Below are 13,559 nucleotides of genomic sequence, written 5' to 3'. Positions count from 1 at the left end.
AGTCAACCTCTGTAGATGTATAAAAGCTGACCTTGGTGCCAGTTTTTATCTTGGCTGAATCAGCTTAGTCTTAATGTGGCTTTAGCAGCTGAGCATTTACATTTTTTGTACTTCGGACAAAAGCCTAAAGCAGGCTTTGCCAACCTGGAACCATGCAAATGCTTTGGACTAAGGCTCTCATCTAGTGAGTCATATAAAAACATAAGATCCTGTATCAGGCCAGTGGCTAATCTAGTCCAATATCCTGTTCTCACTGTGGCCAACCAGATGCCTATGAGAAACCAGCAAGACTCAAGCACAAGAGCACTCTCTCCTCCTGTGACTTCCAGCAACTAGTATTCAGCAGCATTGTTGCCTCTAGCTGTGAAGTCAGAGCATATAGCCTCTATCATGGCCAGTAGCAATCAATAGCACTCTCCAAACAAACAAAAAAATTCCTTCCAGCAATTGTTTCACTGGAGAAGACCAAGCTGTTACCACCAAACAGCTTTTTAGTAGGTGGCAGGGAGCACACTTCACATGAGGATGCCTCTTCTTCCCCATTGCAATTGCATTATTCTCAGTTGTTTGGCAAATTGTGCCTCATCATTCTCAGTGTCAATATGATCTCTACCCATCAAATCATGCAGTCAATTAGCTTTCCCCAGTGCAAAGGGGTGTATGCCAAAATTCCCTTGGGGCGCGCGCATGTGTAACCCACCACAAACGTGGCCTTCAAGGATTTAGAGCAGCCTGAGAAATGTTGGACTACAACTGCTGGCTGGGGGCTGATGGGAGTCCAAAACCTCTCTGGAGCACCAGGTTGGGGAAGACTGCTTTAGAAAACTGGATGAAAATGGAATGTCTTTCTGACTGCCCTGCTTCAGCTAGCCTGTGATAGTAAGGCATACCATTTTAAGAGATCAGCAGATAGAGGGGGTTATCAAACTTTTAAAACGCGCTCTGCATGCAAGCTTCACGTGGGCTGCTCTCCCAAGAAAGTATTAAGCTCAGCAGGGGGACAGAGGCAGATATACAGTTCTGTGGATACTAGCAGTAGCATCTTACTTTGACACTGCTATGCACAAGCTTTCACTATGAACAGGCTGCAAACTAGGTGACAGTACATGGACATAACTATTTGCTTTATCTATTTTATTACCATATACATTAACTGCTGTAAAAGGAACTGGGGGAGAGTAGTATTGATCCTTGCCGGCAAGAATCCCTCATTTAAATGGCCTTGTTCTACAAAAGTCCCCAGACTGCTGCTTTGTTCAGGCCATCTCTGTGCTAACATCGCTGTCTTCATCGTGACTCTGAAACCGCTGCTCTCTCACAAGTGCACAGCTCTCCATTGACTTCTGGATGGCTTGTCTGTCTGCTGTGTTTTACAAAAAAATAAGAAAGTTAAACTCAAAAGACATTGTGATTTACAAGGCAATCTAGGGTGGTGCTTTTCTACTTTTGTGTTAGCCCTCTTCTACTGTTGCAAAGCCCTCTGCACTGTTACCCCATCCAGTAGGTGTAGGTGCAGAACTGGTTATAGCCTCACCCTACATGGGTCACTTTTGAGAAAAATTGCTAGTCTCCCTGCGCTATCAGCCACCAGGTATCATATGATTCAAAATAAGAATTAAGGGCACACTGTAGGCTGCTGATTCTTCATTTGCAGGCTTTTCTTGAATTCCAAGCAGCAGGCTACAAAAGTCCCTGCCAAAAGCAAGACTTGCACTCGAGCTCCCAAATGCAGCCAGTCCTGGCAAGGGTTGCAATTGGTGCTGAACGCCCCACCTGCCTGAGAAATAATCTGGAGTGCAATGTAAGGCTTCTAGAGATGTTCCTTTATAGGTTGTGTGGCGTGGCCCACAACCCTGCTGCTGTTGTTTCATGCTGCCACAAAACACTAACAGGCAGCCCTTCACTAGGTAAATACTCACCTGGCAGCAGCATGCTACCCACTACAACCAGATCAATGGAAACTCAGTAGACCCCACGACCTGTTCAGAGGGAGAGGCGATGTCCCACCTGAACCCACTAGGAGAGAAGCAGCCCTCCATTCACATCCCACTGTGCCTCAAGCCCAACAATTAATTGTATTAATGTTTCTTCTCACAGAGGCTCTAGATCAGGCATCCCCAAACTGCGGCCCTCCAGATGTTTTGGCCTACAACTCCCATGATCCCTAGCTAACAGGACCAGTGATCGGGGAAGATGGGAATTGTAGTCCAAAACATCTGGAGGGCCGAAGTTTGGGGATGCCTGCTCTAGCTTGTCTCCGTTTTAATGTTGCAAGCCAAGCAGTTTGTTACCTTCATTGGAGCAATTGCGTAGCATCAGGAGCAGCTGGTCCTTGTTGTACTGGATTAGGAATTTCTGACACCTCCGTATTGTAGCTGATGGAGGAAAAGGAGAGCATACGTATCAACAATGCCAGAAGCAAAGGCAACTGTGCTTACACCCTACAGCAATCCTCTTGAAATCCTCTAGCGCAGTGGATTCCAACCAGTATGCCGTGGCACCCTGGGGTGCCTTGAAGGATGGTCAGGGGTGCCTCTTTCCTTCCCTCCCTCTTCTGATGCCCTCTCATGTCTCTGCCTCCCAAAGGCTTTCGTGGCTGTTAGTTGCTGCAGCCCTGGCTACAAGCTCCCCAACTGGTGCCTCTGCGGTGGCCAGGGGGTGCTGGTTGCTAGGAGCTGAGGCAGCCTCAGAGCAAGCAAGCAAGCAAGCAGTCAGTCCAGAAAGCCCAGCCAGCTAGTCCACTAGCCCTTGCTGTTGGGAATGGACAGACAAGTGGGAGGCCAGGCAGCCAAGTGTTGCACTGGCCTTTCTTGTGCTTGATGTGTGCAAGGCTTGCCTGGGAGCTGAGTGCCCGGTGCAGAAGTGCCCATGCAGGCCTGGCAGCTGCCACTGCTGCCTCTCAAGATAAGGTGCTGGCCTCACATTCTCCTTTGGTCAGACTCGGTTGGGCCACTAAGGCTGGGTGCATTCTCTTCCCAGGCCCTTGTGGGGCAGTGTGAAGAGGCACCTCTCTTTGGGGCAGCGGGGCTTGGAGTTCAGAGTCTAGGTGGCTGCCTGGAGGACTCTCAAGGAAAGGAGGACGGAACACTCCACAAGGGTGAAAAAGGGTGAGGGGCTACCAGCTATGCAGGCAAGGGGTGACATAGCTGGGCTCCTGAGCCCCACAAGGGTGCCGCAGAAATAATGCAATTGGTCAAGGGAACCATGGACTCAAAAAGGTTGAAAACCTCTACTCCAGCAGGAAACCTTGGCCCATTAGAGGAGTGAACTAATGGGTAAGAACATAAGAAGAGGCCTGATGAATCAGGCCAATGGCCCATCTAGCCCAGCATCCTGATCTCAAAGCAGCCACACAAATGCCTGTAGGAAACCAGCAAACAGTATTCAGAAGCACCGTTGCCTTCGACTGTGGAGACAGAGCACAGCCCTCTTCCCCATGACTTTGACCAATCCCCTTTTATAAAAGTCATTTAGGTTGGCCATCACGAACAAGAATTCTTTCAAATCGTTAATTCTATCACTCTGCTTTGGAACACATTTTTAAAAGAAGAGCCTGACTAGCTTTTCAGATACCTGTTAAGTGAATAACTTTCTAAGGAAATGCCTGAAGTAACTGATATTATAGTTTGAAGTCATGTTTGTTCTGTTACATTTTGCTCCAAGAAGACCAATTTATCCTAAATAGAACCCAATTGGCAGACATGTATGTACAAAATTTTTTTTGTAATGTGATCCCATTTAAATCCCAATATGAAATTTTGCAGGTAGCTCTTAGAAATATTAAATAACCAATACATTTTTGGGGAAAATTTTAATTGTATTAATTTTTTTAATCACTTAAAAAATTAACTTAACTTAAGCATGTGACATATATTAAAGCCGATAAAATTATGAAGAGATCGATATTTTTAGTTATGAAATATCTCAATTCTGGGCTGAGCTTTTAAGGTTTTTGTGTAGTCTGAAAAGGCCAAAATTGCCATTTTTTGAAATTTGAAACCCTCATAACTCAATAAATGGGATGAGTTAAACAAAGTTTTTTTTAAAATTTAAACTCAGTTTTGATCATTCAACAAGTGTAGAAAATATTAAGAAAATTTGAGGCACAAAGTAAAAAAATATGAATCACTTGCTTTGGAATATTTTTATTTTTTGTTATTTAGTTATTATAAGCTGCTTTGAACAAACATCTGCTTGCATCATTACATTTGATATTGTTGGTGCCCAGTATATCGAATATTAGATAAGACTGAATGGCCCTGACATTGTTCACTTTCAGCAAATAATTACCACAGAAATAAAAAATCTAGGCGTCCCCATTTAAGAGACTTCAGCACACAAGAGACCACTGAACAAATTAAACTGCTGAAAAACGAGAATCCTAAAGAACAGAGCTCACCTCCAACATATAGAGTGTTAAAGGAACAGGGATAACACTGATTCTTGTTCTCCAAGTGACTGATGAAGGGAAGAGATGAACCAAGTAGCCGATAAAAGTCCTTCCGGCAACAGAACAGAACAACTCCTGTGTAAGCATTGAGGTACTTTACTGGAACAACACAGAGAAGAGACACTTCAAAGTTTAGCACAGGCTTTCAAAAGGACAGGAGCAAAATGTAATTGTACCCTCACCCCAAAAAGAAACCCATGTTTCCTTAGCTGCTTTTAGCAGCAAGTTTGGAAATACGATTGCAAAGATATTGAAGCAGCCTATCTGTGCAGTGATTAATCATATTTAAATCCCAGTCTCAGACATGAAACTCAGTGACTGGTCTAAAGCCACCCAATATCTATAAGCAGCCCAACAACCCAGCTTGTGAGAATAAAATAAACCTCAAACACCTAAATTTTGGCACCTGCAAAGAATGAAGTCATAAGAAAAAACTATTTTTTGATCATCTCAGAGGAGTTTTTTTTATGTTCACCAAACTTAAATCTCAAGAGTAAGTGTGCTGTTGAAGTGCAACTATATTTTCAACTTGTGTAGTAGCCTGTTCAGCTTCAGAGGAGTTTCTGCTCAGGGATATTCTGCCTCTGCCTCATCCATGCCTACCTGACAAATTACAACTGTTGCCAGGCCCTCCCTATACATATTTTGTACAAAGTGCCCCCTGATTTTTCCCCCAATTCGTATCTTGAAGACTGCTATTCAAAATCATGGAGCCAAGTTAGCACTTAAGACACAAACACACCTCTAACACCAGGTATGCATAAACTGAGTCCCAACATGCTAAATATATCCTGAATCTGCAGCCTTGCTGGGACTGCAGAAATAGAAGAATTGCCAGGTATTTGGGGGACCATAATATGCAGCTGGTGTGCTAGGTAAAGGTAAAGGGACCCCTGACCATTAGGTCCAGTCGTGACCGACTCTGGGGTTGCGCGCTCATCTCGCATTATTGGCCGAGGGAGCCGGTGTATTATTGCGTTATTGGCTGAGGTGAGCCGGCGTACAGCTTCCAGGTCATGTGGCCAGCATGTAGACTGTAGAGGAGCCCAAGCTGCACAGATTTCCCTAAAGAGGGGAGGCTGGCCCATTGGGCTGCAAAGAAAGCTCCAGAAGCCAGACCTGAAAAAGCGATGGAGCAGCAGGCTAGTCCAAAGTCTCCGTGAATTCGTGCAACAGCATTTTTCACTGCGTTGTGCACTGTGCGCTCCTCAATAAGCTGCAGACAATGAGGGTCCTCGGAGATGATCTCGCAAAGGAAGTATCTGCAGAGACGGAGAGAAAAGGGCATTGCGGCAGAGCAAAAGATGATGAGGTGGTTGTGCCCATGAAGTATTCGGGCTCCTCTTCCAACTATCACCTGCAGCAGCCACCCCAGTCAGGCTTACAGGAGAGGAAGAGATGGGATTTAAGAGCCTCTTAATTAGTTCTGCCAAAACACCAGCAACCTTGGGGGCTCCTCCTCCTCGAAATTATTCCATTCTAGCTGGTCATTGCTGGAATTCTGTAACCACGAAATTGTGACTGCTCTTGCTTTCCCTCCTCCTCCCCATCCCTTTTCCCCTCCGTGCCATGTAATCTTTACTAGGAGGGACATTTGTAAACCACTATGGGAGTCTTTTTAGGCGAAGAACAAAATTTTAAAGCAGGCTTCAAATAACTAATCAAGCAGGCAAGGCTAACCACCGAAGTGATAAGAGAAAAGCGATAAGAGTTTTAAAAAAAGGAAAGAAAAGAGCCTCACCTGTTTTTAAACCTCACCATTTCTACAGCGAAAACCCAGCTACAGTTGAACTTCCGGTGACAGTGGGGTCATAGAGTGGAAAAGCATAGAACTTCCGGCACCAGTTGAGAGTCCCCATTGACTATAATGATTGCAGGGGCTTCCTAAGTGGCTTCGCTCTAGCCCTTGTAATCTCTATGGCGGAAGCTCTTACCACCACAGAGATAGAAAAAGGAAGAGTGACAACATCGTTGGGCGAATCCAGGAGCTTCTCCGTTGGTTTGTCTCAGCAGTTAAACTCTGTATTCTGCATCAACCGCCCGATACAAGAGGCGCTTCTGTTCATATCAGCCAATAATAGTTCGGAAGAGGCGGGTTTAATAGGGAAGGGGGGGAAATCACATTCCCATTGGTCACGCCTTCTCCCCCCCCCCACTATTAGCGTACTAACAGTCATTAACTTTCAAAATTCCCTCCCTCGGAGTTCAGCCGTCAGCCGACCAATCAGCGCTCATGCGCCTTTTTTCAAGTTTAAACGAGATTGGTTCCCTCCGAGAGGGAAGGAGTCACGGAGGAGTTTGTTAACTTAATCGGCCGTTTTCGCCGCTTGGTGGCGTGCGAGCGCTTTGCTAGGCTTTTTCCCGCCTAAAGTGTGGGGCGCTGAGGTGGGCAAAACCGTTTCTAGTTTCTCACCTCATGAAATACAATGCTCGTGTATGGGTGGCATAAAATAAATAGAATTTTACTTTTAAAAAAATAAGGGGATGGGGAGAAGACAGGCCACGAGTATTAATATTATTATTATTATTAATATATTAATATTGAAAATTTTTATATTATTATTTAGCAGAATTATATACATATACCACTTCTTTATCAGTTTAAAAATAACTATTTCAAGGCTTCGATGAATAATTAAAATACTGTAAATAATAAGCTACCGGTAACACTGGGACTAAAATAACTATTGTAAACGGGGGGGGGATAAAATTAACAGTAAGCTAAAAACCACATGAAAACATGACAACGTGTCTGGATAGGTTTTGTGTAAACAGAAATGTCTTTAGCAGGCACGGAAAAAAGTACATTGAAGGTCCATGCATGATGTTGGGAGGGAGCTCCAAAGCGTGGAAGCTGCTAAACTGAAATATTGATTTATTACAAACTACCGGTAGCTGGCCCTGCCACGCGTTGCGGTGGCTCAGTTTGTTAAATGGAGCCTCAGAGTCCCACTTCAGACTCCCCTCACCTTCAGAGTTCCCCTGTTTCTCGTGTGTTATGTTCACATAGGCGCATCCCTGCATAGCTGCCAAGTATCCCGTATCCGCCGGGAAAACCCCTTTTTTCTTACCGTTTCCCGGCGGTCTCCCGTTTGGCGGAAAATCCCGGCATTGTCCCTTTAATTTGCTTCTTCCCGGCGGCCATTTTTCTGGTGCCGCTTTGCCCTTCTATGGGCACCAGAAAATGGCGGCGCCGGCGCCGGAAGTCGCTTCCGCGCATGACCGGAAGTTGCGTGACGCGACTTCCGGTTGCGGTTTGCCCTTCTATGGGCATCAGAAAATGGCGGCACCGGCGTCGGAAGTCGCTGTTAGTCGCTTTCTGTTGCCACCCTTGAACTTTTCTTTATTAGTGCCACTTTCTTTTGTACGATTCCTTGCAAATGAAGGAAAACAACTTTTCTGCTTGTATATGTTGATAATATAATTTTGGTTACTGAGGACAAACAAGATTGAACAAAAACAAGATTGCGTGCAGGCTTGGCCAGGACATAGGCATCCTGACTGTGACAAAGGTGACCTGTGTGCTTGCTTGATTAACATCTGTTGGGAACTTCAAGGTCCCTGCTCTCCCTTCTTATGGTCTTTGTACTGGACCTGGAGACTCCAATAGAGAGCATTCCATGTCAAGAAGGAGGGCAAGTGGGCACTCTATCAAATGACAGGGCAGGAGTTATATGGAGCAGAGCCTTTTCACTGGTGGTGCCCATTGTATGCCTCGCTCTTCCCAGACCTGCTCTCTTTTGGCTTGTATTTTGGAGCTTTATAATTTAGGTAGACTTTGGAAGAACTGGTTGACAAGCCTTATCAGTTGCTGATGTATGCACGGATTTTATTTGCTGCTATTCTGGGCTTCTGGTGCACCAGGGTTTACACCAGCGTAATAGAGTTGGCCAGGGTGCCAGAAGGGATACAATTTACGAGCCTTCTCCATTATCTGCACAGCAGGGGGTGTTCAGTCAACAGTGCAAAGGCTGAGCTGAAGCATTCCCTGTTGGTTACCTGCTTTCAGCAATACCCTGTTTCCCCTGTTTTAAGACGTAGTCATAAAATAAGCCATAGCAGGATTTTTAAGCATTCAAGGAATATAAGCCATACCCCGAAAATAAGACATAGTGATGTCCGCCGCGGCAGGAGGAGGAAAAAAATAAGATATCCCCTGAAAATAAGCCATAGTGGGTTTTTTTGAGGAAAAATGTCTTATTTTCGGAGAAACACTGTTTGGTAGTACCCAATTGGTTAGCTGTCAGATTCTAGAGCTCCCTATTGGTGGCTCTTAGGTAATTCACAAAATACAGAGTCCATTCATAAAACACAGTGTTCATTCATAAAGCAGTAACATAAATCTCCATTGCTACATATTGGGTGTATATTTCAGCGGTTGAACATACAAGTTTATGGCCATGCTGTAAAGGTAAAGGGACCCCTGACCATTAGGTCCAGTCGTGACCAACTCTGGGGTTGCGGCGCTCATCTCACATTATTGGCCGAGGGAGCTGGCGTACAGCTTCCAGGTCATGTGGCTAGCATGACTAAGCCGCTTCTGGTGAACCAGAGCAGCACACGGAAATGCCGTTTACCTTCCCACCGAAGCGGTACCTATTTATCTACTTGCACTTTGATGTGCTTTTGAACTGCTAGGTTGGCAGGAGCTGGGATGGAGTAATGGGAGCTCACCCCGTCACGGGGATTCAAACCGCCGACCTTCTGATCTGCAAGCCCTAGGCTCTGTGGTTTAACCCACAGCACCACCCGCTAATGCGACTGTGAATAAAAGGTGGCTGCGCTCATTGTCTGGGATGTGTGTAATCCATTGGGTTTGGGGCGGAAGAGGTGAGAAAACTGATTTCCAATAAGTGTCCCCCTTTATTTCCATAACAAGTCCTTGAGTCTGTAGTCTGTACTCTGAATGGTGACACCAGGGACCTAGAAGGTGCAGGGCTTGTCAGTCCAACCCCTGCACAGTCTCATTGGGGCAGGGCAATTGGAGCAATTGGGCCAAGTTGGGCCACAGAGGCCGCTCCTAAGGGGGCCCCTGCACCAGGGCAATCTAGATAGATTTTATTTATATCTGTAAGATATTGCAGACTTTGGCTGTGAACTGGGGCCCTTCAAAAAAAAATCAAGTTGCACCCCACTGCTTCAAATTGGGCCCCGCTGGCTAGTCCTGAGTCTAATAGTTGCTGGGCCTGAGTTGCCCTGCCCTTGCATGAAGTCTTGGGTTTGCAATTTTGGGAGAGGGGAGACTACCCGCTGGGGAGTGGGAGGGCTGGTGAAGCCCCCTAGATTTAGAGGCCCTAGGCTTCAGCCTACTTAGCCTATACATAAATCTGGCACTGACTGTGGGATTATCTAGGGTGGCGCTAAGAGCCAAGGGGGCAGCAGTGGGGACGCTGGAGGTGTAAAATGACTAACAGACTTTGAAAACATGATATCATTGGATCAAGTTCATAAGTTTTGTTGGATTGATTCAACTAAATAGTTTTAACTGACTTTTATATAAATGTGAAATTAATTGTTACAGCTTTGAATTGCATTGTGTTATTTTCTTCCTTAGTGGGTTGTGTAAAGTGTTAATATGAATGATGCTTTTTATAGGGTATGGGGCACTGGGGATGAGTTTATGGAGCCAAGAGAATGATGGCTTAAAATGGTTTGGGAACCACTGCTCTAATCCATTGGTCTTCAGTTGGTGGGTGGGCCTAACCTAATTAGGATTAGCAATGCTTCTACCATGAAAACATATATTGGAAAATGAATAATTGGTTCGTTGAATGCATGCTTGGGCTAAAGGGTGGCTCCTTGGTCTCAAAAGGGTGAGGACTATTGCTCTTTTCAATACAGGCCAGGTTACAAATCCAGAATACAGTCCTGCAGGCAAAAAAGGGTGGGTTGCTCTTTTCGGTGTTGCTCTATAATATTCATTAACATAAGGTTTAAATTGCTTTGAGGCTATTCCTGTAGTTGTTTCTTATTGTCAGGCAGACTGAGGAGGGCAAACATGTTATATAAATAAATAAAACCCTCTTGCTATTCATTAAGTGCAATTGCATCTCCCTAGTTAACGACTCGTTTTCCTCCTTGTATTCCTCTACAGTCCTCTGGGGCTTTTCAGTTTGAAATGCTCTGCCTTATGTATATAAATGAAGGCCACCAACACAGCAGTAGGTGCAAGGATTCTTCCTTGTTGCAAACCACAGCCAGCCTCAATTTATTCAAATTCTTTAAAAAAATATTATTTAATCCCCAGTAAAGCTGAGTATGTGTGTGGTGGCAGCAGGGGGTGGGGGATATTTCCATTCTGAGCTCCTGCTGGTTTGCCTGCTGGGTGCTCTGGTGGCCACACACACACCACAATGATGTTGTGCAAGATGTTTACAGCATCCTTGAGAAAATTGGTGAAATTATAGGAATGGGATGCGAGTGGCATCCTGTAGCTTCAACTGTTCCCTTTCTGCTCCCATCTGCCTCATTTGCACTTCAAACCTTGGCCTGCCTGGGCTTGAAGCATGAAGTGCCGCAGACAGGCACAAAATTATATCCCCCTGGTTTTCACCCCCCACTCGACTCCTCTGCTGTTGCAGTCCAGCTGGGCTCACATAAATGTTCTTGATGAGTTCACAAAGGACTCTATGGAACATTTATCCACCTCTCTGCCTCCACTGCCTGCCTAGTGATGGGGTGGATGTCCCTGTGACAGACAATCCAAATTTCACCCCTGCTCCCCCTGCACGTTCACATATATACCCCAATTCAATTCTGTTTACTTCTCTTTGCAGAAAATTGCTTCAAGCATCACAGAACAGGGAGACCAGATGAAGAGGTGGCAGGTTTTACTCTTCTCTGCTGCACACTCCCTTAGCAGACTGATATTGCCAACATGGTGCCCATGGGCAGGAATGTCCCCACTCATGCCTCCCACAAAAAGTCTCTGTATACGTACCCTGTAAAATGCACAAAGGACTATTTGCAACTCCTGTTCAGTGGCCGCCAACCCTGATGGCTATGTACCACCTCCACTGTTGGAGGCAGTGTGCTCCAGAATACCAGAAAACCACAGGAGGGGGAGAACACTGTTGCACTCAAGCCCTGCCTGCCTGAACTATTCATGGCCTTGCACCGCTATGGTTAAATCAGCATGCATCATAGAATCATACCTGAAAGCCACCTCAAAAGCTAACTCTGTGCCAGCACTGGACATTTTATTTTGGGGTGGGTTTTTTTTGTATTTGTATTGGTTTATTGTTATTGCTGCTGCTGCTGTTATCTCATCTTTCCTGCAAGGAGCTCAAAGTGACACATGGCTCTTCCCATCCCCATTTCATTACAACATGACAGAAGTTTATAAAATCATGCATGGTCTAGAAAAAGTGGATAGAAATTGATGTAGTTACCACCTTTTGGTGTCCTTCTCCCTTTTCTTTCATTCAGATATGACAGCCATTTAGTGTTAAACCACACCCTTATGACAACCATTTTGTGACTGACACCCATAGCACTTTTTCAGAATTTACTATGTGATTATCCACTGGTTGGTGACACCTAGAGTAAATCCTCCATCCCTATTTAGATGTGAACAGGGCAAAAACATGTCTAACGGACACATGGTTAGCCTGCCTGGGGTCACTAGCCTTACAAGAAGGAAATGCATGACTGTGTACATACCATCCTTTTAAAGCACATATGAATCACATTCTTTCCCTTGAAGAATTATGGGCACTGTAGTTTATCCCTCACAGTTACAATTCCCAGCAGCAACCCTTAACAAACTGCAGTGTCTAGAATTCTTGGAAGGAAAGTATGTGCTTCGAATGTGCTTTAAAGGCATAGTGTGTATACAGCTCTAGTTATCCATTCCTTCCCACACCACACACTGCAACCCGAAAACCCGACTCCATCCTTTCATAAAAAGGGTTTGTCTTGGGACTGTTGCCTTGTATGGTCTTTATAAGCTTCTCTGATTTTCCTAGGATTTATTATTTCTGACGCATATCCCTCTTTAAGTTGAGCAGCCTGTACATCTTTTCATTGCAGTTTCAGTACAATGTTCTCTGCCTGAATCTGGAGAGCCATTCCTGCCAGTCAGTGTGGACAATACTGAGCTGGATGGGCCACTGGTCTGATTCAATAATGAGGCAGCTTCCTGTGATCCTAACCTCACAACATTTGGGGTTCTGGAAAAACTTCTCTGTGTGGTGACTTAGACAGAAACGTGGAAACATAGAAAGCTGCCTTATACTGAATTGTGACTTTTGGTCCATTTAGCCTCTGTATTGTCCACCTTGATAGGCAGCCACTTTCCAGAGTGTCAGGCAGGGTGTGTGCCCAGCCTGCCCTTGATCCTAGACCTAGAGGCATTCTTCCTACTCCCTAACCATAGATCACCTGGGCTGCTTACACAAAGCCCTAGTGGGCAGCCCTTGGAAAGGGCTCAAGTGACACCCCCTAGTGACACCTTCTGTCCTCTAACTGTATGGGCTCAGGTTGCTGCCACCCAGGCCCCCTAATTCCCCTTCCCCATTGAACAAAGGCACAGCTGGGTCTCCAGCAAAGCGGGCCGCATGAGTGCGGTCTCCCCTGTAATCTGATAGGACGTGTGCACAGTGCGTGGCGGTGAGCTGGGCTCTGTGCACAGCAAAAGGAATCTATTTTCAGCCCAAGAGCCTGATTAGGAGAGACACAGAAGCCAAAGCAATGGAATCTTCAGTGAGAGAGAGAGAGAGAGAAATCCTTCCTTCATTTCCCCCAAGATACCACTGTAACTACTATTACATGATTTATAGCGAGACAATTATTGCCCATGACAGTAAGAGTTGGATAGATGCCAATATGATGTAGAAAAAGGAAGCTTGCGGCATTAGATAACAAGTAATTAAGATTGTTGTTGCTTATTAGACTTCTTCAACTAACAAGCACTTACCTCAAAATAATCCTCAGAATTGCTGTTTGTTCTGGATGATGGGAATTGCAGTTCTGTGAGGGGGTAAACTACAGTTCCTGGGGGATGTATTTTACATTTATTATGTATATGCAGTCTTAATCCACTTTTCTCCCAACCCCTAATAGTGTGACTACTATTTATTTAGAAACCCCATCATGAGTGGGCTAATGA

The 13,559-nt window shown here is 45.2% G+C and overlaps 1 protein-coding gene across 1 annotated transcript; it reads right to left on the bottom strand.

Annotated features, from left to right (window-relative positions):
* Positions 1 to 1,119: 1,119 nt before the first annotated feature.
* On the bottom strand, positions 1,120 to 6,234 carry POP5 (POP5 ribonuclease P/MRP subunit). Its single transcript, XM_035099228.3, has 5 exons — positions 6,192 to 6,234; positions 5,570 to 5,712; positions 4,400 to 4,549; positions 2,292 to 2,375; positions 1,120 to 1,363 (listed from the first exon to the last, which is right to left on the bottom strand). Exons 1-5 carry the CDS (start codon positions 6,209 to 6,211, stop codon positions 1,257 to 1,259), a joined length of 504 nt encoding a protein of 167 aa, XP_034955119.1. The 5' UTR covers positions 6,212 to 6,234; the 3' UTR covers positions 1,120 to 1,256.
* Positions 6,235 to 13,559: the final 7,325 nt, after the last annotated feature.

The sequence above is a fragment of the Zootoca vivipara genome, chromosome 16 (genome assembly GCF_965207765.1).
Source record: "Zootoca vivipara chromosome 16, rZooViv2.hap1.1, whole genome shotgun sequence".
NCBI lineage: Eukaryota > Metazoa > Chordata > Lepidosauria > Squamata > Lacertidae > Zootoca > Zootoca vivipara.
The sequence above is the reverse complement of the archived record's forward strand: the minus strand, read 5'-3'. Positions and strand labels throughout refer to the sequence as shown.

Excerpts from the sequence above, each read along its gene's own strand:
- POP5 (XM_035099228.3), bottom strand. The coding sequence starts at position 6,211 with ATGGTGAGGTTTAAAAACAG. Across the intron at positions 5,713-6,191 it reads ATGGTGAGGTTTAAAAACAG|ATACTTCCTTTGCGAGATCA; the intron begins GTGAGGCTCTTT and ends CCGTCTCTGCAG. Across the intron at positions 1,364-2,291 it reads ACGCAATTGCTCCAATGAAG|CAGACAGACAAGCCATCCAG; the intron begins GTAACAAACTGC and ends TGTAAAACACAG.